The following is a 27,663-nucleotide window of genomic DNA, read 5'->3' on the forward strand; positions in this document are numbered from 1 at the left end:
AACACCGTCAGTTATTATCAATTGTTCCACAAGCATCGGTGCGGGATGAGAAGCAATCACCTTTCAACAAACCAATTCATGGTCGCAATTAAGTCCACTTCAAAGTGAGTGAGTGAGTTTGATTTTACGCCGCTTTAGCAATATTCCAGCAATATCACGGCGGGGGACACCAGAAATGGGCTTCACACATTGTATCCATGTCGGGAATCGAACCCGGGTCTTCGGCGTGACGAGCGAACGCTTTAACCACTAGGCTACCCTACCGCCCAAAACATTCAAAGATACGCCCTCGCCCACCAATATGAATCGCGGAAAGAGGATATCAAACATAATGCAGTCATCAAGTGTTTGATACTCATGACTTTCATATTTTGATTTATATATTATCTTGTTTTACTTGAGGGGTATATATGTCACGAACTTCAAATTACGAACACATGTCATTTCACGTCAGGGAGGGGACAGGACCCTTCAGGCGTTGCAGAATGTGACTTCGAGAACAAGCTGGCTGGAGTCAGTCGACGTAATTGCCCCGTTCCCGTCCCGACCTTCACACCCAGTAATTGGTCAGGGAGGAAATAACACAGTTATCCCTGCTAGGGCTTAAGTCGATTATATCATTAGGTCTGTATTACAACAATCAGGCGACTGTTTGCCTCTGTCTGACCTCTGCACGAGGCACGAACACGACGAAACAACTAGCTGAGATGGCATTAACAACTTCAAACGAATCTCTGCCGGTGCCGCGTGTAGAGCAAATTCAATTTGTTTTTGGAACTGAAAGCATATAGTGCTAGAGGTAATCATGAGCACATGGTCACATATGTATACCAGGAACGTGATGATATTACTTGTCCAGTCAAAGTATTGTACACCATGATGACATTACTTACTCGGTTAATGTAATCATACCGTGAACACACTGCGGGGATACACCACATGTTGTACGCCAGGAGCGTGGACATACTGTCAACAAAGACCATATATTGTATTCGCAGCGTGAAGATATTGTAAACCTAGACCATATATTGCATCACAGGAGCGTGAACATACTGCAAGCTTAGACCACATATTGTATTAGAAGCGTGAACATACTGCAAGCTTAGACCACATATTGTGTTTGGAGCGTGAACACACTGCAAGCTTAGACCATATTTTGTATTAGGAGCGAAAACATACTGCAAGCTTAGATCACATATTGTATTAGGAACGTGAACATACTGCAAACTTAGACCACATGTTGTATTAGAAGCGTGAACATACTGCAAGTTTAGACCATATATTGTATTAGGAGCGAAAACATACTGCAAGCTTAGACCCCATATTGTATTAAGAACATGAACACACTGCAAGCTCAGGCCTCATATTGTATTAGGAGCGTAATCATACTCCAAGCTAAGACCACTTATTGTAATAGGAACGTGAAAACACTGCAAGCTTAGACCACATGTTGTATCCTGGAAACATGAATATGCTTCAAGCAGAGACAACATATTGTATTAGGAGCGTTAACCCCAAGTTAAATTATGTGCTTTCATATATATTTATGTGTTCGCTGTCATTAGTATAGCAGATCTCATCCTGGAATTGCTATACTTATGACACATGTCAAATCATGTTTGGATATTATATACTTCTACCACATGTCACCTTGTACAGATTATCATAAACTTAAAATATACCATTTCCTAATTTCAAACACATCCATTCTAGAACAATGACGAGGTCGTAATCCCGACCATTCCGAACTTCTTGTCTATAAATCTCGCAATGTGTCAGTGATAAATACCGAGAATGTATACCAGTCCGAGGGAGTGTGTTTGCGTATTGACCCAGGTATAGTACTACTGGACAGCGCGCAGCTTTGCAATTAAGACGTAATGTAAACATCTGTACATCCCTGTGATATCTGCGAACAGTTAACATATACACCTTGACACTAGCAACGTGTGTATATCACCTGGGTAGCTCTCTCTAGGTACTGTGTGATATATACTGCCTGTGGGTTACTATGTGCTGGATACTGACCGTGGGATACTGTCTTGTAGATACTGCATGTGGGATGCTGTGGGGTACTGTGTGATATATACTGACTGTGGGAAACTGTGGGATAGATACTGCCTGTGAGATACTGTGTGATAGATACTGCCTGTGAGATACTGTGTGATAGATAGTGACTGTGAGATACTGTGTGATAGATACTGCCTCTGGGATGATGTTTGATAGATACTGACTGTGAGATACTGTGTGATAGATACTGACTGTGAGATACTGTGTGATAGATACTGACTGTGAGAAACTGTGTGATAGATACTGCCTCTGGGATGTTGTTTGATGGATACTGACTTATGATACTGTGTTACAGATAGGGACTGTGAGATACTGTGTGATAGAAACTAACTGTGGGATATTGTGTGACAGATACCGACTGTGATATCCTGTGAGAGATACTGTTTGATAGACACTGATTTTGAGATACTGTGTGATAGATACTGCTCGTGGGATATTGTGTTGTAGATACTGCCTGTGTGATACTGTGTGATAGGTACTGACTGTGAGATACTGTGTGATATATACTGACTGTGGAATACCGTGTGATAGGTACTGCCTGTGTGATACTGTGTGATAGTTACTGCCTGTGTGATACTGTGTGATAGATACTGTCTGTGAGATACAGTGTGTTAGATACTGCCTGTGAGATACTGTGTGATAGATACTGCCTGTGAGATACTGTGTGATAGATACTGCCTGTGAGATACTGTGTGATAGATAGTGACTGTGAGATACTGTGTGATAGATACTGCCTCTGGGATGATGTTTGATAGATACTGACTGTGAGATACTGTGTGATAGATACTGACTGTGAGATACTGTGTGATAGATACTGACTGTGAGAAACTGTGTGATAGATACTGCCTCTGGGATGTTGTTTGATGGATACTGACTTATGATACTGTGTTACAGATAGGGACTGTGAGATACTGTGTGATAGAAACTAACTGTGGGATATTGTGTGACAGATACCGACTGTGATATCCTGTGAGAGATACTGTTTGATAGACACTGATTTTGAGATACTGTGTGATAGATACTGCTCGTGGGATATTGTGTTGTAGATACTGCCTGTGTGATACTGTGTGATAGGTACTGACTGTGAGATACTGTGTGATATATACTGACTGTGGAATACCGTGTGATAGGTACTGCCTGTGTGATACTGTGTGATAGTTACTGCCTGTGTGATACTGTGTGATATCTACTGTCTGTGAGATACTGTGTGTTAGATACTGCCTGTGAGATACTGTGTGATAGATACTGCCTGTGAGATACTGTGTGATAGATACTGCCTGTGAGATACTGTGTGATAGGTACTGCCTGTGAGATACTGTGTGATAGTTACTGCCTGTGTGATACTGTGTGATAGATACTGCCTGTGAGATACTGTGTGATATATACTGCCTGTGAGATACTGTGTGATAGATACTGCCTTTGAGATACTGTGTGATAGATACTGCCTATAGGATACTGTGTGTTAGATACTGTCTGTGTGATACTGTGTGATATTGCTGACTGTGAGATACTGTGGGATAGATACTGACTGTGAGATACTGTGTGATAGATACTGACTGTGAGATACTGTGTGATAGATACTGCCTCTGGGATGATGTTTGATGGATACTGACTTATGATACTGTGCTACAGATAGGGACTGTGAGATACTGTTTGATAGAAACTCACTGTGGGATATTGTGTGACAGATACCGACTGTGATATCCTGTGAGATACTGTTTGATAGACACTGCTTTTGAGATACTGTGTAATAGATACTGCTTGTGGGATATTGTGTTGTAGATACTGCCTGTGGGATACTGTGGGATAGATACTGCCAGCGGGATAATGTGTGATAGTTACTGCCTGTGGGATAATGTGTGATAGTTACTGCCTGTGGGATACTGTGTTGTAGATACTGACTCTGAGATACTTTGAGATACTGTGTGATACGTACTGACCGTGGGATACTGTGTGATAGATACTGAGTGTGGGATACAGTGTGATAGACACTGACTATGAGATATTGTGTGATAGATACTGACTGTGGAATGATGTGTGATAGATACTGACTGTGGAATGCTTTTTTATGGATACTGACTATGAGATATTGTGTGATAGATTCTGACTGTGAGATACTGTGTGATGGATACTGACTGTGGGATAATGCGTGATACATACTGACTGTGACATATACTGTTGTAGATACTGACTGTGGGATACTGTGTGATAGATACTGACTGCGGGATACTGTGGGTACTGTGTGATAGATACTGACTGTAAGATACTGTGTTGTAGATACTGACTGTATGATACTGTGTGATGATACCGACTGTGAGATACTGTCTGATAGTTACTGACTGAGATAATGTGTGATAAATACTGACTGTGATATGCTGTGTGATAGCTACTGCCTGTGGCATACTGTGGGATATATATAGCCTGTGGGATACTGACTGTGAGATACTGTGTGATAGATACTGACTGTGTGATAAGATGGACATATAAAGTTTGTGGGATATATTGTGTGATGGACATTGCCTGGGATATATTGTGTGATTGACCCTAACTGGGATATATTGTGTGATTGACCCTAACTGGAATATATTGTGTGATGGACACTAACTGGATATATTGTGTGATGGACACCGACTGGGATATACTGTGTGATGGACACTGACTGGAATATACTGTGTGATGGACACTGACTGGAATATACTGTGTGATGGACACTGACTGGGGTATATTGTGTGATGGATACTGACTGGGATATATTGTGTGATGGATACTGACCGGAGTATATTGTGTGATGGATACTGACTGGGATATATTGTGTGATGGATACTGACTGGGGTATATAGTGTGATGGACACTGACTGGGATATATTGTGTGATGGACACAGACTTGGATATATTGTGTGATGGACACTGACTGGGGTATATTGTGTGATGGACTCTGACTGGGATATATTGTGTGATGGATACTGACGGATATATTGTGTGATGGACACTGACTGGGATATATTGTGTGATGGACACTGACTGGGATATATTGTGTGATGGACACTGGCCGGGGTATATTGTGTGATGGACACTGACTGGGGTATATTGTGTGATGGATACTGACTGGGGTATATTGTGTGATGGATACTGACTGGGGTACATTGTGTGATGGACACTGACTGGGATATATTGTGTGATGGACACTGACTGGGATATATTGTGAAATGGACACTGACTGGTATATATTGTGTGATGGATACTGACTGTGGTATATTGTGTGATGGATACTGACTGGGGTATATTGTGTGATGGATACTGACTGAGGTATATTGTGTGATAGATACCAGCAGAAGACAGAATGTGATAGTTACTGGTGAACGTTGTGAAATACGTCGTGCTAGACGCTATCTGGCAGACCTCTGTGGTCTTCACCAACTGTCAGTCACTAAACTAATTGCGTGCTTACTGTAACAGATACACTAATCAGACTCTCTTCAGCGCTGCCATCGGCATCAGGAGCTGGCGGCGACATCAGCAGCAGAAGCTGGTAGCGGCGACGGCGCGTTGCTACTGTGTTGGGTAACACTGACTGCCGGAATCTACACTCTGGAAAGGAGACTAGCACCACGCGACAAGGCAGCACCCCTTCTCACATTTAGGCGGCGGCACAGTCAGAGTAATGACGATGTAGTTAGCACGTGCCTGGACAAGCCCCGTAGGTCCTCTTCATGTTGTTCCTGGTTCATGTGTGCTATGTGTGATTTGTGATACCTGGAATGACGACACTCGCAGAGCGAGATTAGAATGAAGGGATGGGAGACCAACAATGACGTGTAACAATTCTTCCTTGCGTTGTGAATCAAAGAACCACATCCTGGATCGGTCATCAACGTCACCCCACCCCTCCCCCGAGCCCCTCCACGGGGATGATGCACCACTAAGCAACATGATCTACGGAGCAATCAGATACCATGTACAACTTGGCGAAACAACTTCAGATTGTTTGTGTTGCTACACTATCAGTGATTACACAGTTAGCGTTATTAAGCAGTTTATTGGCTTAGTCTGATATTCCACACAGGGAAGGTCTTCAGTAATAGGATTTACTGCTTGTTTAACAAGGAATTGAGGCCATTCTCTTGGTGGTCCACAACGCACCAACTACAACGACGACATGTTGACCACACTCGTGCACCTCCTCAGTGACCACTGGGCAAGCACAGCCGCTCTGATCCTCTTAGCAGTGGTGCTGTTGACATCGTCCCGACATGCCAGTCCCCTACCTCCAGGCCCGGCTCCTATTCCCTTTCTAGGCACCATCAGTCTTCTCGGAGGTGGAGACAAACGAAGGGTTTTTAAGGAGATGAGAGAACGTTACGGGGACGTGTTCAGCTTCTACATCGGCTCCCGTCTCATCGTCGTCATCAATGGTTTCGATGCCTTGAAGGAGGCCTTCGTGAAACGGGGGGATGTTTTCTCTGACCGCCCTCACGTGTTCACCGTGGACAAGGTGGGACAAGGCCGAGGTAAGTGACTTACTGTAAATGAAAAACCAAGTAGTGGAATTACTATGTCTCATCAATCCATAGCAATCCATCACTGGTTAAGGTGAGTGGACGAATTTTGTTTCGCGCCGCAGTAAGAAATAATCAAGTTTTATCATCCAAAACTCCCACGGGAGATATCGCTTGGATGAGATCAAGTGATATCTACATTGTAGATATCGCTGCAATGAAATGGCATCACAATGCTTTGCAGACCATTGTGACGTCATTGGTTACATGACGTCACAATCAAATATAATCACTAATGGCTCTGCTAGTGAAGCTAACAGCAGTACTTTTTACACTTAAGACACTGCTTTGTACGGTCTACAAACAAAAAGTTGGAAGAATGATGTTGGATGATATATAAAATCTCACCCTCGTATCTTTTGATATCAAACATATCAACACTCGTTGATAAAAGTGGAAAAACTCCTCGGCAAAGCTCGGAGGTTTTCCACTTTTATCATCTCGTGTTGATGTATCTGATTTCATAGACACTCAGGTGAGATTCTCTATTTGTCACGCTGGATTACATGTGAGATGTCATCACCTACACTGTTACCATCCCTGTGGGGAATACGTGGCACAATTTAGTCACTGATAGTTTAGGGCTGTCGAAAGAGTCAAGAATGAAACATAACTTGGACCGTTGCTTGTATTAGCCAACAGTGGTTTCCCTGTGCCAAACGTTTACAGGACGTCTTACTATAGCTAGAAATTGACTGCGGCGTAAAACAACATTCCTTTCGCTTACCCCAAGACCCGTGAAGATTCCGGGGTAGAATAGGTCTTAAGCAACCCATGCTTGCCGTAAAAGGCGACTATGCTTGTCATAAAAGGCGAATAACGGGATCGGATGGTCAGTCTCGCTGACTTGGTTGATACATGTCATCGATCCCAATCGATGCGCATGATGTCAATCACTGGATTGTCTGGTCCAGACTCGATTATATAGCCCGTCATATAGCCGGAATATTGCTGAGTGCGGCATTAAACAACAAGCAAACAAACAAACAAACAAACAAACACTTACCTCGAGAAGGCGTTGACTGCTCTCCCGACACTACAGCCATCGTGTGAAATCAGTCAATATGTAAAATAACTGACATTTTCGCTAAGGCAATTTACAAAATATTTCAGTCGTTTTATAAACAGATTGTGAGAATGACTAAAAGTAATTCAGAACTTCAAAATGGTTGAAAACATCCCAATAGACTATTTATGCTATGTTTAGAAGCCAATTTTTAAAACATACATACACGAGGTTTAGCATCGATGAGGGTATCAGATACAATCATAATTGTGTGAACGGGGTTTAGTGTAGGTGGAAGGTATCAGATACAGTCATAATTGTGTGTACAGGCTTTAGTGTAGGCGTGAAGTATTAGATGCAGTCATAATTGTGTGAACGGGGTTAAGCGGAGGTGTGAGGTATCAGATATAATCATAGTTGTGTGTACACGGTTTAGTATGGGTGTGAGGTATCAGATATAATCATAGTTGTGTGTACACGGTTTAGTATGGGTGTGAGGTATCAGATATAATCATGGTTGTGTGTACGGGGTTTAGTGTAGGTGTGAGGTATCAGATATAATCATAGTTGTGTGTAGAGGGTTTAGTATGGGTGTGAGGTATCAGATATGATCATAGTTGTGTTTACACGGTTTAGTATGGGTGTGAGGTATCAGATATAATCATAGTTGTGTTTACACGGTTTAGTATGGGTGTGAGGTATCAGATATAATCATAGTTTTGTGTACGGGGTTTAGTGTAGGTGTGAGGTATCGGATATAATCATAGTTGTGTGTACACGGTTTAGTATGGGTGTGAGGTATCAGATATAATCATAGTTGTGTGTACACGGTTTAGTATTGGTGTGAGGTATCAGATATAATCATAGTTGTGTGTACACGGTTTAGTATGGGTGTGAGGTATCAGATATAATCATAGTTGTGTGTACACGGTTTAGTATGGGTGTGAGGTATCAGATATAATCATGGTTGTGTGTACACGGTTTAGTATAGGTGTGAGGTATCAGATATAATCATAGTTGTGTGTACACGGTTTAGTATAGGTGTGAGGTATCAGATATAATCATAGTTGTGTGTACACGGTTTAGTATGGGTGTGAGGTATCAGATATAATCATAGTTGTGTGTACACGGTTTAGTATGGGTGTGGGGTATCAGATATAATCATAGTTGTGTGTACACGGTTTAGTATGGGTGTGGGGTATCAGATATAATCATGGTTGTGTGTACACGGTTTAGTATAGGTGTGAGGTATCAGATATAATCATAGTTGTGTGTACACGGTTTAGTATGGGTGTGAGGTATCAGATATAATCATAGTTGTGTGTACACGGTTTAGTATAGGTGTGAGGTATCAGATATAATCATAGTTGTGTGTACACGGTTTAGTATGGGTGTGAGGTATCAGATATAATCATAGTTGTGTGTACACGGTTTAGTATGGGTGTGGGGTATCAGATATAATCATAGTTGTGTGTACACGGTTTAGTATGGGTGTGGGGTATCAGATATAATCATGGTTGTGTGTACACGGTTTAGTATGGGTGTGGGGTATCAGATATACATATGGTTGTGTGAACGGGGTTTAGTGTAGGTGTGAGGTATCAGATATACATATAGTTGTGTGTACGGGGTTTAGCAGAGTACAGGGTTTAGTACAGGTGTGGGGTATCAGATATATAGACATAGTTGTGTGTATGGGATTAAGTATAGGTGTGGGGTATCAGATATATAGACATAGTTGTGTGTACAGGGTTTAGTATGGGTGTGAGGTATCAGATATAATCATAGTTGTGTGTACACGGTTTAGTATGGGTGTGAGGTATCAGATATAATCATGGTTGTGTGTACACGGTTTAGTATAGGTGTGAGGTATCAGATATAATCATAGTTGTGTGTACACGGTTTAGTATAGGTGTGAGGTATCAGATATAATCATAGTTGTGTGTACACGGTTTAGTATGGGTGTGAGGTATCAGATATAATCATAGTTGTGTGTACACGGTTTAGTATGGGTGTGGGGTATCAGATATAATCATAGTTGTGTGTACACGGTTTAGTATGGGTGTGGGGTATCAGATATAATCATGGTTGTGTGTACACGGTTTAGTATAGGTGTGAGGTATCAGATATAATCATAGTTGTGTGTACACGGTTTAGTATGGGTGTGAGGTATCAGATATAATCATAGTTGTGTGTACACGGTTTAGTATAGGTGTGAGGTATCAGATATAATCATAGTTGTGTGTACACGGTTTAGTATGGGTGTGAGGTATCAGATATAATCATAGTTGTGTGTACACGGTTTAGTATGGGTGTGGGGTATCAGATATAATCATAGTTGTGTGTACACGGTTTAGTATGGGTGTGGGGTATCAGATATAATCATGGTTGTGTGTACACGGTTTAGTATGGGTGTGGGGTATCAGATATACATATGGTTGTGTGAACGGGGTTTAGTGTAGGTGTGAGGTATCAGATATACATATAGTTGTGTGTACGGGGTTTAGCAGAGTACAGGGTTTAGTACAGGTGTGGGGTATCAGATATATAGACATAGTTGTGTGTATGGGATTAAGTATAGGTGTGGGGTATCAGATATATAGACATAGTTGTGTGTACAGGGTTTAGTATAGGTGTGAGGTATCAGATTTATACACGTAGTTGTGTGTACATGGTTTAGTATAGGTGTGGGGTATCAGATATATAGACATAGTTGTGTGTATGGGATTAAGTATAGGTGTGAGGTATCAGATATATAGACATAGTTGTGTGTACAGGGTTTATTAGGTGTGAGGTATCAGATATATAGACATAGTTGTGTGTACAGGGTTTAATATAGGTGTGAGGTATCAGATATATAGACATAGTTGTGTGTAGAGGGTTTAGTACAGGTGTGAGGTATCATATATATAGACATAGTTGTGTGTTCACGGTTTAGTTTACGTGTGAGATATCGGATATATAGACATATTTGTGTGTATGGGATTAAGTATAGGTGTGAGGTATCAGATATATAGACATAGTTGTGTGTACAGGGTTTAGTACAGGTGTGGGGTATCATATATATAGACATAGTTGTATGTATGGGGTTTGGTATAGGTGTGAGGTATCAGATATATAGACATAGTTGTGTGTATGGGATTAAGTATAGGTGTGGGGTATCATATATATAGACATAGTTGTGTGTATGGGATTAAGTATAGGTGTGGGGTATCAGATATATAGACATAGTTATGTGTACACGGTTTGGTATAGGTGTGAGGTATCAGATATACAGACATAGTTGTGTGTACACGGTTTAGTTTAGGTCTGAGGTATCAGATATATAGACATAGTTGTGTGTATAGGATTAAGTATAGGGGTGGGGTATCAGATATATAGACATAGTTGTGTGTACACGGTTTGGTATAGATGTGAGGTATCATATATATAGACATAGTTGTGTGTACGGGGTTTGGTATAGGTGTGAGGTATCAGATATACAGACATAGTTGTATGTATGGGATTAAGTATAGGTGAGGGGTATCAGATATATAGACATAGTTGTGTGTACACGGTTTGGTATAGGTGTGGGGTATCATATATATAGACATAGTTGTGTGTACGGGGTTTGGTATAGGTGTGGGGTATCATATATATAGACATAGTTGTGTGTACACGGTTTGGTATAGGTGTGAGGTATCAGATATATAGACATAGTTGTGTGTATGGGATTAAGTATAGGTGTGGGGTATCAGATATATAGACATAGTTGTGTGTACACGGTTTGGTATAGATGTGAGGTATCAGATATATAGACATAGTTGTGTGTACACGGTTTGGTATAGATGTGAGGTATCAGATATATAGACATAGTTGTGTGTATGGGATTAAGTATAGGTGTGGGGTATCAGATATATAGACATAGTTGTGTGTACACGGTTTAGTTTAGGTGTGAGGTATCAGATCAGTGAACGTTGTGCGTACACGGTTAAGTATAGGTGTGAGTTATCAGATTTAATTATAGTTGTGTGTACACGGTTTAGTATAGGTGTGAGGTATCAGATCAGTAAACGTTGTGTGTGATGGGTTCAGTGTAGTTGTGAGGTATCAGATGCAGTCACAGTTGTGTACAGGGTTTAGTATAGGCGTGAGGTATCAGATACAGTCGTAGCTATGTGTACACGGTTTAGTATTGGTGTGAGGCATCACAAACAATCACAGTTGTGTGTACACGGTTTAGTATAGGTGTGAGGTATCAGATATAAATAATAGTTGTGTGTACACGGTTTAGTATAGGTGTGAGGTATCAGATGAATGAACGTTGTGTGTGATGGGTTTAGTTTAGGTGTGAGGTATCCGATACAGTCGTAGTTTTTTGTACGGGGTAAGTATAGGTGTGATGTATCAAATAGGGGTGGCCGGGGAAGGCGGATAGGCATTGGGTGGGGATGAGATCGGTGTCTTTGTGATAGGGATGGTGGAGGGGAAGTAACTTTTTGTAGTTTTTATGTGGTTTTAGGGGGTTTGGTGTTTTGTGCGGGGTTGAGTTAGTGAGATTGTGGTGGAGTGGAGATTGTATGTTTAATAGTGTGGAAATGTTGGCGTTGACGGGGATGGAGGGTGCGAGGGGGTCGTGATTGTTTGCGGTGAGCATGAAGATAGTGGAGGGACTTTGCTTGTTGGGCATAGTCGTGGAAACGCTTGTGTGTAGTGGGATATTATTATTATTATTAGTAGTAGTAGTAGTAGTAGTAGTAGTAGTAGTAGTAGTAGTAGTAGTAGTAGTAGTAGTAGTAGTAGTAGTATATCGGGAAAAACTATTAAAATTTAATAGATTCCTGACAAAATTTTGATAATAAGAAACCAACAAATATAAAAATTAATCAATGCGCAATATTCTTCCTAAGTCTTCACAACGAAAAGGCAATATTGTATATATGTAATGAATCGACATAATATATTGTCAGATTCTCAATGTGCAGAACGCAAGTTACAAACGTTGGTTGAATGTTTGATCAAGAAATATGGAGTAGGTTCCATTTAAAACCCATCAACGTCGTAACACCAGACTCCTCCCGGTAAAAAACGTTGGTTAAATGTTTGATCAAGAAACAGGAATGAGTTCCATATAAGTCCCCATCAACTCCCTTACAACAGACTCGTCTTCGTACAAACGTTGGTTAAATGTTTGATCAAGAAACATGGAGCGGGTTCCATGTACGTCCCCATCAACGTCGTAACATCATCGTGCTGATAGGGTCGTCGCAACGTGACCTGGCTGCATCATCATACCCCCGACGCCCTCGATCGCTGCTCATCAACCACAGGTTTACATGACTTGATTATTTACAGTCGAACGTGACTGACTGCGGCGTAAAGCAACATTCACCCAGTCACCCCAGAATCCAAAAGGCCACCCTCAGGATGTTCACTCATATGGGATGTCTCCAAACACAAGCAGGGAAAATAACGCCCTGGATTGTCAGCTATGAATGCATGTATCCGAGTTCAAATCGACACGTGATTACGTATGATGCGGAATTCATGAGCGACATGACCCCTTGTTAACCTCCTATCCCTTATCAAACCACAGACCGCGCCAGCGTCTATGTTCCACATGTTGTATTGACTCGTGCAGGAGACCACGATGGTAACCCTTGGAATTAGAGATCTACCAACAGTCGTTGTAGCGATGCAGCCTGCACTGTTCTTGCTTGTATTTCACCGCCTCATTCCACACCGACACCGTTTAGATGCCACGATGAGGGAAAAAGGGGTAAGTGATACCAGGCTGTACATACCTGGTCAGCTTGACATGCTGGGGAGCGTATAATGCATGTAGATAATTGACAGAAATGTTATACTTGTGTTGAAAAACATATCTCTGACAGACAGAGTTCACGGTTTAACGAAAACAGAGGCATTCAGCTGCCAAATGACAGACAGTGCCTTTGTTACTGGTTATGGGTGGTAACGAGCCACGCCTTCGTGCTTATAACAACATAACAGGGAGGCACCTTCACCCTTGCGCCTGAGTGAGTGAATGAATGTTTCATAACGCCGCAGTCTTCAATATTTAAAGGCTTGTAACGCAAACATTTTAAACTTGAGAGATACGGTCACATGTAACCAGTTATGGATATAACGAGCACAACGTCGAGGACGAATTCAGCAACGGTCACTTTAAATAACTACCCCCTCCCCCCAAAAAAAACAACAACAAACAAATCCAAACAAAAAACAAAAACAACAAAACTATACACTTACCACAAGCAAATACATTTAATTTAAATAAACAGATTCCACTCATACCTCGGCTGCCTGTTACATACCGGTTGCATCCAGTCTTGTTATCTCGTCACACATACTCGTCAAAGAGACGTCATACGGTCGTACACGCGTTATACAACGTCATACACACGGCATAAAGATTGCACACGTTATAAAGACGCCATTTCGTTATTCACACGCCAAAAAGACGTCATATCGTCTCATTCACATGCCCAAGAGACGTCATACGGTCGTACACGCGTTATACAACGTCATAAACACGTCATAAAGATTGCACACGTTATAAAGACGCCATATCGTTATTCACACGCCAAAAAGACGTCATATCGCCTCATTCACTTGTCCAACAGACGTCTACGGTCGTACACGCGTTATAAAGACGTCAGCAGAGCGTTATAAACCTCTAACACACGTCATAAAGACGTCATAACTTAATACATATGTTATATAGACGTAATATTATTATTCCCATGTTATACACATAATATATCCTCAGATGTCATACAGATATCATATAGTCATACACACGTCATATCACAGTCGTCACGAAATTTCGGCATGCACACAATATAAACATTCCATTACGTCATACATATATATTCCCGTCATACACGGGTCAGACAAATGTGCAATGCCGTCATGTATACTTACCATACGTCAGAAATAGTACATCACGTCATACATACCTTTTGTTTGTTTGTTGTTTAACGCCGCACGCAGCTAGATGACTGTAAATATCCAGTAAATAAACGAGTCTGGACCAGACACTCCAGTGATTGACATCATGAACATCGATCCACGCAACTGGGATACGATGACATGCATCAACCAAGTTAGCGAGCCTGACCACCTGATCCCGTAAGTCGCCTCTAACGACAAGCATAGTCGCCTTTTACGGCAAGCATGGGTTGATGCTGGCCTTTTCGAACCTGGATCTTCACGGTTTCATACAAAGGTAACCTTGCCATACAGACGTCGTCCGAGAGGCGGTGGATATTTAACTTCATATAACAAGGTAAATGTTGTTTATTTGTGTGTGCAACAATGATTATTAAAACAAATTGGATAATGTAATGTTTTAATTCATTAACCATTCGAGATTCGTTGAATGACTGATTCGCTTCGCATATACCCATACAAGAAAACACATACAAAATATCAGTACACAAATTCTTTTGCAAACTCGCCGTAATACGCAGGCATACACCTAAATAACCTACTGCTACATAGAATGAACAGTAGGCTTAAGTATAGGGCCGTGCAGTATTCCAATGACAATGAAGCAGAAATACTATGCCCTGGAGCCTTGAAACGTTTCAAAATGAAGAGATATAGGCAGCTTTTGAATCTGCAAAGTCGGTTTTCGAGTTTAGATCTTTGAATTAGTTTTCGCCATAGGTTACCAACGAAACCCGATTTAGTTCAGTTTGTTTGTTGTTTTACGCCGCACTCAGCACTATGCCAACTTTATGACGGCGGACTGAAAATAGCTGAGGTGAAATTGGGTTTAACGTCGCGTCCAAGATTATTGCACTTATATAGCGACGTGCATGCACGTGTATGTGTGTGTGTGGCTGCTTGTACTAGTCCGGACTGATGCCGATTTATAGTGCTAGCTCACTGAGATACCATGCCGCAGTTTAACATGAATACCCCACTCAGACACAGTATACTGAATCCGAGCCGACCAGTCCTTGTTTTAGCCCCTTAATGCCGAGCGCCAGACAGGGTAACAACAAGTACAATCTTTTAACGTCTTTTTGTATGACGCGGCCCGGGATCGAACCCCGGACCTTCCGCTCTCCGTGCGGACGCTCTACCACAAGACCACGGAGGCGGTCCGGACTGAAAATAATCGAGTCTGGATTATTATTAACATCATTAGCATCGATCTACGCAATGGGGATACGATGACATGCATGAACCAAGCCAGCGAGCCTGTCCACCCGATCCCGTTAGTCGCCTCTCACCTAGTATCTAGGTGTCATGTCCACCATCTAGAGAGCAGGTGATGAATGTACGAGACGTTTGTGATAAATGTCCTCTGGCTCATCCCAGATTGGGATCCCCCACCTCCACCCCCTCCTCATTTTTAAGGCCACGTTAAATCTGGGATCCGATAACGGAAACGGTTCAAATTTGAAGATACAGATCCCTATACCACCCTAAGGCCCACCTTCTCCTACCATCATTTAAAGGTACAGGATTGCTATGTTACCATCAGTTAACGTTGTGTTTGTCTGCAGGTATTGTGAACACGTCAGGCAAAGTATGGAAGGAACAACGCCGCTTCGCTCTCGCCGCGCTGAAACAGTTCGGCTTCGGCAAAGCATCCTTTGAGGAAAAGGTTCAGGAGGAGGTGGCAGCATTTGTTGCCGTGCTCGATCAACACGCCGGGGATGATGTCGACCCGCAGAACATAATCCAGACTGCCATTGCTAATGTCATATCGTCCATAGTGTTTGGGAAAAGATTCAGTTATGATGACCCGCTGTTTAAAAAGTTCCTGGAAATATTTGACGAGAACATGAAACTTGTTGGAGGAACCTCCATACTAAACTTTTTCCCGATATTACAGTATTTGCCTGGTGACATTTTCAAGTTCAACAAAGTCCTTAGGAACGTGGACTTTGTGCAGAAATTCATCCGCAACACTGTGCAGAGACACATCGAGAACCTGGACACGCTCCACGTCCGGGACTTTGTTGACGCCTACCTGAAAGAAATGCAGGAGGAGGCAGATGATCCTGAAACAACACTCAACTGTGAGTAGACGTATATTCAGCTGTGAGTAGACGAAGACTCAACCGTGAGTAGACGTAAACTCATCCGTGAATAGACGTAGACTCAACTGTGAGTAGACGTAGATTCAGCTGTCCGTAGACGTAGACTTAACTGTGAGTAGGCGTAGACTCAACTGTGAGTAGACGTAGATTCAGCTGTCCGTAGACGTAGACTCAACTGTGAGTAGACGTAGATTCAGCTGTGAGTAGACGTAGATCCAGCTGTGAGTAGACGTAGATTCAACTGTGAGTAGACGTAGACTCAACTGTGAGTAGACGTAGATTCAGCTGTGATTAGACGTAGATTCAACTGTGAGTAGACGTAGACTCAACTGTGAGTAGACGTAGATTCAACTTTGAGAAGAAGGAGATTGAACTGTGAGTAGACGTAGACTCAACTGTGAGTAGACGTAGATTCAGCTGTGATTAGACGTAGATTCAACTGTGAGTAGACGTAGACTCAACTGTGAGTAGACGTAGACTTAACTGTGAGTAGACGTAGATTCAGCTGTGAGTAGACGTAGATTCAACTGTGAGTAGACGTAGACTCAACTGTGAGTAGACGTAGATTCAGCTGTGATTAGACGTAGATTCAACTGTAAGTAGACGTAGATTCAACTGTGAGTAGACGTAGATTCAACTTTGAGAAGAAGGAGATTGAACTGTGAGTAGACGTAGACTCAACTGTGAGTAGATGTAGATTCAGCTGTGGGTAGACGTAGACTCAACTGTGATTAGACGTAGACTCAACTGTGAGTAGACGTAGATTCAATTTTGAGAAGAAGGAGATTGAACTGTGAGTAGACGTAGACTCAACTAAGAGTAGATATAGATGAGCTAAGTAGATGTAGATACAGCTGTGAGTAGACGTAGACTCAAGTAGGTGACGACACTAGCATTATAAGATGGACATGTAAACCTTCCACAGACATAGACAGAGCCTGAAGATAATGTTTCTACTTGCATTCCTACGCAATCACTGCTCACTACATTACTGAATAACATCTCTATGTCTCAAGGATACATGAGAACATATGTTTCTATTTGCCGTGAACGTATTTCCTTCTGTAGTTAATACTTAATATGATCAAATTGTTACTGACCGCCGCCATATAGCTGGAATATTGCTCCAGTGCGGCTTTAAACAACAAACAAACACTCAAAACAGAAGAGACATGTACTCTACATTGTCTATAAGCATCACCCTAAATTATTTGTTCTTTCTTTTCAGACGACCAGTTGGTCAAAGTGATCGGTGACTTATTTGTGGGTGGCACGGAGACAACTTCCACAACCATCCGATGGGCAATCATCTTCCTTGTGCGCAATCCGGAAGTTCAGCAGCGCATGCGTGATGAGATAGACCGTCACGTGGAGCGTGCAAGACATCCGAGTGTTTCCGACAAGCCCAACTTGCCCTACACCGAGGCCACGATCCTTGAGATCCAGCGGTGTGCCGACATTGCCCCCTTCTCCGTGGCTCACGGCACCTTACAGGATGTCACGTTCAGGAACTTTCTAGTACCTCGGAACAGCATCGTTATCCCAAACATTCACTCAGTACTAACCGACCCGGATCTGTGGCTCAACCCTTCCGACTTCCGGCCTGAGCGGTTCCTTGATGACGCCGGCAGTGTCACCAAACCGGAGCAGTTCATTCCATTCTTCATGGGTAGGTATAGACTAACAGAAACTTAACTAGGATTCGAACCCACAATCATGGGTTCCTGGTATCCCTAACGAACGCAACTCTGCTCTTATAAAACTGAACTAAAGCAGTTAGAAAAACTTGAAGTTGACTCTTGAATCAAACTTGCCAGTACAGCCACTTTGCACAAACCTAGCACCCCTTTAAGTAAACAGGCTGTCGACAGTAGGGCTAAATAAGCTGGGTCTCCATTCTAAACCGTTACATCCTGGTGGAAACCGTGAAGATCCGGGGTAGAATAGGTCTTCAGCAACCCATGCTTGCCGTAATAGGCGACTATGCTTGTCGTAAGAGGCGACTAACGGGATAGGGTGGTCAGGCTCGCTGACTTGGTTGATGCATGTCATCGTATCCCAATTGCGTGGATCGATGCTCATGATGTCAATCACTGGATTGCCTGGTCCATACTCGATTATTTACAGACCGCCGTGTTTAAGCTGGAATTTTGCTGAGTGCGGCGTTTAACAACAAACAAACAAACAAACAAACATCGTGATCGATGGAATTCCTTAAATAAAGTTGTTCTGATCGGTCGAAAAACGCTCGAGTGTATACCATCCAAATCGGCAATTAGTTGGCCAGACACAGTAGCCTCTTGGGCTGTACTTTGTTAGGGTTGGAATACAACAGTGAATGGTGATTGGAGACCCAATTTACATACATCGTTGTATAAACCTAGCACCCCTTTAAGTAAACAGAAAGCATGTTGCACATCAGGCTGTCGACAGTAGGGCTAAATTAGCTGGGTCTCCCCGAGGAGCACCTTCATTATTGATGCACTGAACACAAATACAGCAAGTTTTCATAATTGATGTTCACCACTCGTTAAACAGCGCAAAGCTTTCAACGCATTGATCGACGAACATGTACCTTGGAATATATCAGTGACATCGCTGAGGTTGAGATGTTGTGAACGACGTGACCACAGCAGCAAGTGTCCCTGCATGGTTTATGGATGAGCAGCTTATTGACATTGTTCGTCTTGTATTCAGGATGCTAGGTGGTATACAACAGTTATCTGAATCCACTATGGTTTATGTAAATACATGTATGTATGTTTGGGCAGTTTTAAAATTTAACTGTTCTGTGTTATTTAAAAAAAATTTGCAAGAAATAAGGAGAATTGTCATGGAGACAAGAGTAAGTTTAGAAACATTGACAAGTGTTAGCTGAGTTGTTGTGATATGACAAGACCAACAACACCTGCACGCAATTGGGATCGATGACATGCATCAACCAAGTCAGCGAGCCTGACCACCCGATCCCGTTAGTCGCCTTTTACGACAAGCTTACTTAGTTGATGCATGTCACCGTATCCCAATTTCGTGGATTGATGCTCATGATGTCAATCACTGGATTGTCTGGTCCAGACTCGATTATTTACAGACCGTGGTCAAATAGCTGGAATATATTGCTGAGTGCGACGTTGAACAACAAACAAACAAATCAAAGCGGCGACAAACCCAACTTACTCACTTACTATCATTCTGAATGCTTGACATTTTTCTTTGCATTCCGAGGGGGTACGGATGGTTCAGTCGTCTAAGGCGCCGCGATTCGCTGTGCAGAGTTGCGTCCCTTGGGCACACCAGAAACCTACGATTGTGGGTTCGAATCCCGGTTCGCCCCGATTATGTTTCTAGGTTTGTCAGCACCATACCCGTGCTCGTGGGTTTCACCGAAGTGGTAAACGTCTGAGACCTGCATCACTTCGGGCTTTCCTCCCACATTAAGCTGACACGCCGTGATATAACTGGAATACTGTTAAAAGCGGCGTTAAACCTAACTCCCTCACTCCCTCACTCCCTTTTTGAATCCCGAACGACGCACGTGTTCCACGAGGAAAGGCCGTTTACGGTGTCACATGTCGTTGTTGTCGAGGAGATAATTTATTTCCTTTGAGATTTTCTATACAGTCCCAGAGGAATATACATTCAGAGCGAGTGACGAATGCTCTTTTAAGTCTGGCATACATAGAGCCAGAGGACTTGAGGAATGAAAGCTGCCGTTCACACGAGACAACACTGTGACCCAGTTGTAAATGTCAACCGCATACGATAGTCCTGTAATGGACATATGCACACTTGACCTTCACATTTGAAGGATATGCTGCAGATTTAGTTCTTCGTGTATTCGTGGCTCTTGAAACATCGACATCACTGACATTTACATACAACAGCACTAGCATATAATATTTAACATAATAAGGAACAAATAACATGTAATAGCATTGCTCTGCAGACATAAGTGATTATACATCACACATAATGGGGAATCCATGATATGTGGTTGGTGTGTAATTACTTGTACGTACAACAGATTCCTCTCATGTCAGACTGGATCAGGGCATTGTTCCACAAAGCGATCTTAGCGCTACGACTATCATAAGCCAGTGTTAGAGTATGGGAGTTACGATCACCTTAGCGCTAAGATGGCTTTGTGGAACGGGGCCCTGGACTCATTCATACAGATCGTTGTGTATGTAAGCTTCCAGTTAACCATTATGAAGACGTCACGCTATTGTTCTTACAGCTGATTCTGAGCTAGGAATTCACTGGCCATTCTGAACCGTTACATCCTGATCGAACCCGTGAAGATCAGGTAGAATGGGTCTTCAGCAACCCATGCTTGCCGTAGGAGGCGACTATGCTTGTCGTAAGAGGCGACTAACGGGATCGGGTGGTCAGGCTCGCTGACTTGGTTGATGCATGTCATCGTATCCCAATTGCGTGGATCGATGCTCATGATGTTATTCACTAGATTGTCGGGTCCATACTCGATTATTTACAGAGTGTGGCGTTAAACAACAAACAAACAAACAAACAAACATCGTGATCGGTGGAATTCCTTAAATAAAGTTGTTCTGATCGGTCGAAAAACGTTCGAGTGTATTCCATCCAAATCGGCAATTAGTTGGCCAGACACAGTAGCCTCCTGGGCTGTACTTTGTTAGGGTTGATAGACATACATACATCGTTGTATATAGTGTAATATGTTTTTCTTTTACAATTAATATATTCTATTATATACAAAATCACTACGTTTTGCACCAAATGTAAACTGAGGGGCAAAGTAAGAATACCGAGTTTTTTTATGACTTAAAAATTGAAATAACTTTTGTTCAATTTGATGATGTTTATTTATCCATCACTCATTCCTGCAACAAAGTAATCTGTGGCTGGGTAATTTAGCGCAGCAATAAATGGGTTCAATGAAGACTGGGTAAGAAATGAATTTGCAACCACATGACCTCTACCATGTTTAAAATGTTGTACATTTGTGCCGAAAAAATATATTTTATTGATTTTTTTTTTCAAAGATAACATGTCTAAGATACCCATCATCAGTTGTACCAAATACAGTTCTACTTAAAAAATACCCACCACCCAAATTCGACGTTCTTGCAACAGATCGCTGCGCATGATATTATGCAACATATACAAAATTCCGAATTTGTTACAGGTTTCCCATCTTCCCGAGACAAGCGTGTCCACTAGCCAATATCAAAGCCTAGTTTCAACCCTTGCCACATCAAGGCCACTTATCTTGGCTCTACCCTGGCGCCACCTCGCGAATATACCCCTTGTTATGAAACGCGATATCCAATCAGATCTCGTATAGTTTCGCAAAGATGGTGACAACCATTGGTGACGATCTAGTCGATCAGATGACGAAAACATGGGTCATTTCATCCCTGACACAAAAGCATAGGCAATCGTTTTGGGGTTTAAACGATGACAAAGACATATTCATGACAACAAAGACAGGCAGCGGTAAATCACTTTCATACGAAGGTGTACCAGTCGTGGATGATGATTTTATTAAACGTTCTCTGATTGGACCTTCGATATGTGCGATAGTCCAATCATATCTAGCACAGGAAAGTGGGCTTGATGTGGCAAGGGTGGAAACAAGACTTGATAATAAGACTACTGGCCGCTCTTAGGGCTGGGACAGGTAACTCGGGTACTCGGGTCGGGTGGGTACTGAGTAGGACCCGAGTGTCCACAGGACTACCCGGACCCGTGGTTTGTCACGTGATATATTGTTTCATGACAATATTTCACTATTTAACTACATGGTTACACGACAATTTTAAGTCTCTAAAGTTCGCATTTCTTCATGACAATGAACACCTTCCTTCTGACTGATATATGTTTGAAAAAAACTAAAACTTCAGTTAACTTCAGTGTATGCATGGCCACATCGTTTTATACGTGTATCTAAATACATTCTGCCAGGGCTGCTGTCAAACTATTCCCAATCGGACATTTTGTACCTATCTCTTGACACCAACAGCGGGTACCCGGGAAGGGTCGGGTAATAGGGGTGTGGATACCCGGGTAGTAAATTTAGACTCGCCCCAGCCCTAGTGGCCCGCTCTGGCCTCGGGTAGATGCAGGTTTCCATGCGTCTATATTATCACTTCACCATTCTCCGTTCATGCTGCAGGTCGCCGCATATGTCTGGGGGAGTCACTAGCCCGGATGGAGCTGTTCCTCTTCATTTCCGCCCTGGTTCAGAGGTATGACATCCGGGTGGCTACAACCGGTCAGCTACCAAGCCTAGAAGGTCAAGTCGGCCTGACGTATACCCCGCCGGACTACACAGTCCGAATGGTCAAGAGGTTCCAGGACGACACAGATACAGCTATGTGAAACCAAAAGACTGTCGCTGCTTGTTTTGTTTGTTTGTTTGTTTGTTGTTCAACGCTGCCCTCAGCAATATTCCAGCTCTATGACGGCGATATGTAAATAACCGAGTCTGGACCAGACAATCCAGTGATTGCCATGACATTCAACTGGGATACGATGGGATACGATGACATGCATCAACCAAGACAGCAAGCATGACTCCCCGAACCCGTTAGTCGCTTCTTACAAGCATGGATCGGTTGCTGAAGACAAATTCCAACCCGGATCTTCATGGGTAGTTCACAGCTAACCAGCCCTACCGCAGACACGGTTAACGACATGGGAGCTAACACAATTACCTTGAACTTTGAAGGACAGTCGAGACGCTTTAAAAAAATCCGAATTTGTGATGCACATCTTCCCGGGGTAAGGGTTGGTTGTTGGTTGGTTTGTTGTTTAACGCCGCACTCGGCAATATTCCAGCTATGTGACGGTGGTCTGTAAACAATCGAGTCTGGACCAGACAATCCAGTGATTAAAATCATGATCATCGATCCACGCAATTGGGATCGATGACATGCATCAACCAGGCCAGCGAGCCTGACCACCCGATCCCGTTAGTCGCCTCTTGCGACAAGCATAGTCGCCTTTTACGGCAAGCATGGGTTGCTGAAGACCTATTCTACCCCGGATCTTCACGGGTCCCCGGGGCAAGGGAGTTAACTGACTATAAAAGTACTAGGCTTGAGTTATGGAGTTATATTTTAGCTGGACTAATCGCCTTACGAAATCATCATCCGATTCGTAAACTGCCGTGCAGATTCCTGTAGAATACAGGATTTGCAAAGCATGTGTAGCGTCAGCTTAGCGTCAACATATACTTTCCAAATCTTTTCACGTTTTCAGTCAAGGTGCTCACGTGGTTTGATGCACTTTGCGAAGACTTCGGGAAGATGTGTGCCACATGATGTGACTACTTTGGAAATGTGCTCCTATTATCTTTCATGTCCAGGCGGAATATCATAGCTACACTGCCGCCAGTGTTAGAGATAGCCCATTTGATATCCACGCCACGTCTAGGGCAAAACATTTCACGAATACGGGTCCAAGCTCTATTTGCATGTTTATCATACGTTGCCTTACGTTGTGTGAGGCGACTACGGTTACAGCATACACTGTATATCATCGAAAAGAGCCCCGTACATCTGATAGTATATCTTCATGTTTTAGACCTCCATACAAGACTATTATTATTTTGAAGCTGGTTGTTATCTATAACGAAAATATTGTTTAGAAGTTCAATAAATAATATTTACATCAAGTCAACTGCAAATAACTGTGTGTTGATTATGGTGGCGGTGAGGTAAAATAGCACTTATACATATAGCGACGTGTGTGTGTGTGTGTGTGTGTGTGTGTGTGTGTGTGTGTGCGAGCGCTTGTACTAATCCGGACTAATGACGATTTTATAGTGCTAGCCCACTGACATACCTACCATGCAGCAGTTTAACATGAATAGCCCACCCACTCAGACACAGTATACTTATTCCGAGCCGACCAGTCCTCATTTTAGCCCCTTAATCCCTTTATGCCGAGCTTATGGCAGGGTAACAACAAGTACCATCTTTACGTCATTTGGTATGACGCGGCCGGGGATCGACGCTCCCAGACGCTCTATCCACCAGACAACGGAGGCGGTTATTGATTATAGTCATGAAAGAATAGGATATTATAATGATTTGTTAATAAACAAGGAACACAAGAGTATTGTTCGTTACAAGTTCACACGTGGGGTTAAATCTCGCTATGCATTCGATGATTATTGTTCTAAGCTGGAATGAATATAAACTCATTCAAACAAGTATGGGAACACCCAGGTGTTCCTATGGGACACAAACACACTACAATAGACAGAAAATGATAAATTCAATAGAGTTTACCAAGGAGCGATCAAGTATGGAAAAACAAGGTAACCCAGATATCGCATTAAAACCAGTAGTGTCACTTCATAATGTCACAAGAATGACAAGGAGCGAGTGAGTGAGTTGGGTTTAACGCCGCTTTTAACAGTATTCCAGTTATATCACGTCGGGTCAGCTTAATGTGGGAGGAAAGCCTGAAGTGATGCAGGTCTCACTTCGGTGAAACACACGAGCACAGGCATGGTGCTGACAAACCTAGAAACATAGCTCGGAGTTAGTGAGTGAGTGAGTGAGTGAGTAAGTTTGGTTATACGCCGCTTTTAGCAATATTCCAACAATATCACGGCGGGGGACACCAGAATTGGGCTTCACACATTGTACCCATGTCGGGAATCGAACCCGGGTCTTCGGCGTGACGAGCAAACGCTTTAACCACTCTTCTACCCGATCGGACCCCACTTTAATGAAGCTGAAATGTGACTGCGGCGATAAACAATTACTCACTCATACTGCAGCCATGAGCCATTCATACTGCAGCCATATATGCCACTCACCCCCACTGTAACCATGATCCACTTTCATACTGTAACAAAAAGCCACTCACCCACACTGTAATCATGTTCCACTTTCATACTGTAACAAAAAGCCACACTGTAACCATGAGTCATTCATAGTGTAACAAAAAAACTCACCCACTCTGTAACCATGATCTACTTTCATACTGTAACAAAAAGCCACTCACCCACACTGTAACCATGAGCCATTCATACTGTAACAAAAAAACTCACCCACTCTGTAACCATGATCTACTTTCATACTGTAACAAAAAGCCACTCACCCACACTGTAATCATGTTCCACTTTCATACTGTAACAAAAAGCCACTCACCCACACTGTAACCATTATCCACTTTCATACTGTAACGAAAAGCCACTCACCCACACTGTAACCATGATCCACTTTCACACTGTAACGAAAAGCCACTCACCCACACTGTAACCATGATCCATTTCCATACTGTAACAAAATGCTTCACACATTGTACCCATGTCGGGAATCGAACCCGGGTCTTCGGCGTGACGAGCAAACGCTTTAACCACTCTTCTACCCGATCGGACCCCACTTTAATGAAGCTGAAATGTGACTGCGGCGATAAACAATTACTCACTCATACTGCAGCCATGAGCCATTCATACTGCAGCCATATATGCCACTCACCCCCACTGTAACCATGATCCACTTTCATACTGTAACAAAAAGTCACACTGTAACCATGAGCCATTCATACTGTAACAAAAAACCTCACCCACTCTGTAAGCATGATCTACTTTCATACTGTAACAAAAAGCCACTCACCCACACTGTAACCATGAGCCATTCATACTGTAACAAAAAACCTCACCCACTCTGTAAGCATGATCTACTTTCATACTGTAACAAAAAGCCACTCACCCACACTGTAACCATGAGTCATTCATACTGTAACAAAAAACCTCACCCACTCTGTAAGCATGATCTACTTTCATACTGTAACAAAAAGCTACTCACCCACACTGTAACCATGAGTCATTCATACTGTAACAAAAAACCTCACCCACTCTGTAAGCATGATCTACTTTCATACTGTAACAAAAAGCCACTCACCCACATGATCTACTTTCATACTGTAACAGAAAGCCACTCACCCACATGATCTACTGTCATACTGTAACAAAATGCCACTCACCACACTGTAATCATGTTCAACTTTCATACTGTAACAAAAAGCTACTCACCCACACTGTAACCATGAGTCATTCATACTGTAACAAAAAACCTCACCCACTCTGTAAGCATGATCTACTTTCATACTGTAACAAAAAGCCACTCACCCACATGATCTACTTTCATACTGTAACAGAAAGCCACTCACCCACATGATCTACTGTCATACTGTAACAAAATGCCACTCACCACACTGTAATCATGTTCAACTTTCATACTGTAACGAAAAGCCACTCACCCACACTGTAACCATAATCTACTGTCATACTGTAACAAAAAGCCACTCACCCACACTGTAACCATAATCTACTTTCATACTGTAACGAAAAGCCACTCACCCACACTGTAACCATGATCCACTTTCATACTGTAACAAAATGCCACTCACGCACACTGTAACCATGATCCACTTCATACTGTAGCAAAACAAAAGCCACTCACCCACACTGTAACCATAATCTACTTTCATACTGTAACAAAGAACCATTCACCCACACTGTAACTATGTGAGCCTCTCACTCCAACTGTAGGATTGGGAGTCATGCAACTTTAGAACCGGCATCGATTCAACATTTTACAGTGTGTATGGATCCACAAAAACAGAAAAACACCCTATTAATGTGAGCAATATGAGCACATGTGTAATGTTCTCCATGAAATCCTGCAGGCGTACGCCCTTGATTTCGTTGTATACGTCTCTTCTAGGGGACCATTCATCCTCAGTATTATCTAATGTTTATGCGTCTTTATCTGTTGGAACACTCGCAACATTTCACCAATAGAAAATATTGTCTGAAGTCAAATGTATAATTTGGAGACGAAAAAAGTGTTCAAACGTTTCCCTGCGTTTATCGGGAATTCTGATATGTATCAGATATCGAGCGACACGAGGTCGAGAGTTTATTTATCATGAAACATATTCTGACTCATAAATGTTAATACAAAAA

At 42.5% G+C, this 27,663-nt stretch overlaps 1 protein-coding gene across 1 annotated transcript; it reads left to right on the forward strand.

Annotated features, from left to right (window-relative positions):
- The first annotated feature begins 4,758 nt into the window (after positions 1–4,758).
- Positions 4,759–23,198, forward strand: LOC124113633 (cytochrome P450 2B4-like). The gene is made up of 4 exons (XM_048384452.1): positions 4,759–6,578; positions 16,152–16,670; positions 17,920–18,360; positions 22,849–23,198. The coding sequence occupies exons 1-4, from the start codon at positions 6,227–6,229 to the stop codon at positions 23,052–23,054; spliced, it is 1,518 nt and encodes a 505-aa protein (XP_048240409.1). The 5' UTR covers positions 4,759–6,226; the 3' UTR covers positions 23,055–23,198.
- The last annotated feature ends 4,465 nt before the right edge of the window (positions 23,199–27,663 follow it).

The sequence above is a fragment of the Haliotis rufescens genome, unplaced genomic scaffold (assembly GCF_023055435.1).
Source record: "Haliotis rufescens isolate VD_foot unplaced genomic scaffold, xgHalRufe1.0.p SCAF_5, whole genome shotgun sequence".
In the NCBI taxonomy this organism is placed as follows: domain Eukaryota; kingdom Metazoa; phylum Mollusca; class Gastropoda; order Lepetellida; family Haliotidae; genus Haliotis; species Haliotis rufescens.

Coding starts and splice junctions, on each gene's coding strand:
- LOC124113633 (XM_048384452.1), top strand. CDS start 6,227: ATGTTGACCACACTCGTGCACCTCCTCAGTGACCACTGGGCAAGCACA. Junction 16,671..17,919: donor TCCTGAAACAACACTCAACT/GTGAGTAGACGT, acceptor CTTTCTTTTCAG/ACGACCAGTTGGTCAAAGTG. Junction 18,361..22,848: donor GTTCATTCCATTCTTCATGG/GTAGGTATAGAC, acceptor TTCATGCTGCAG/GTCGCCGCATATGTCTGGGG.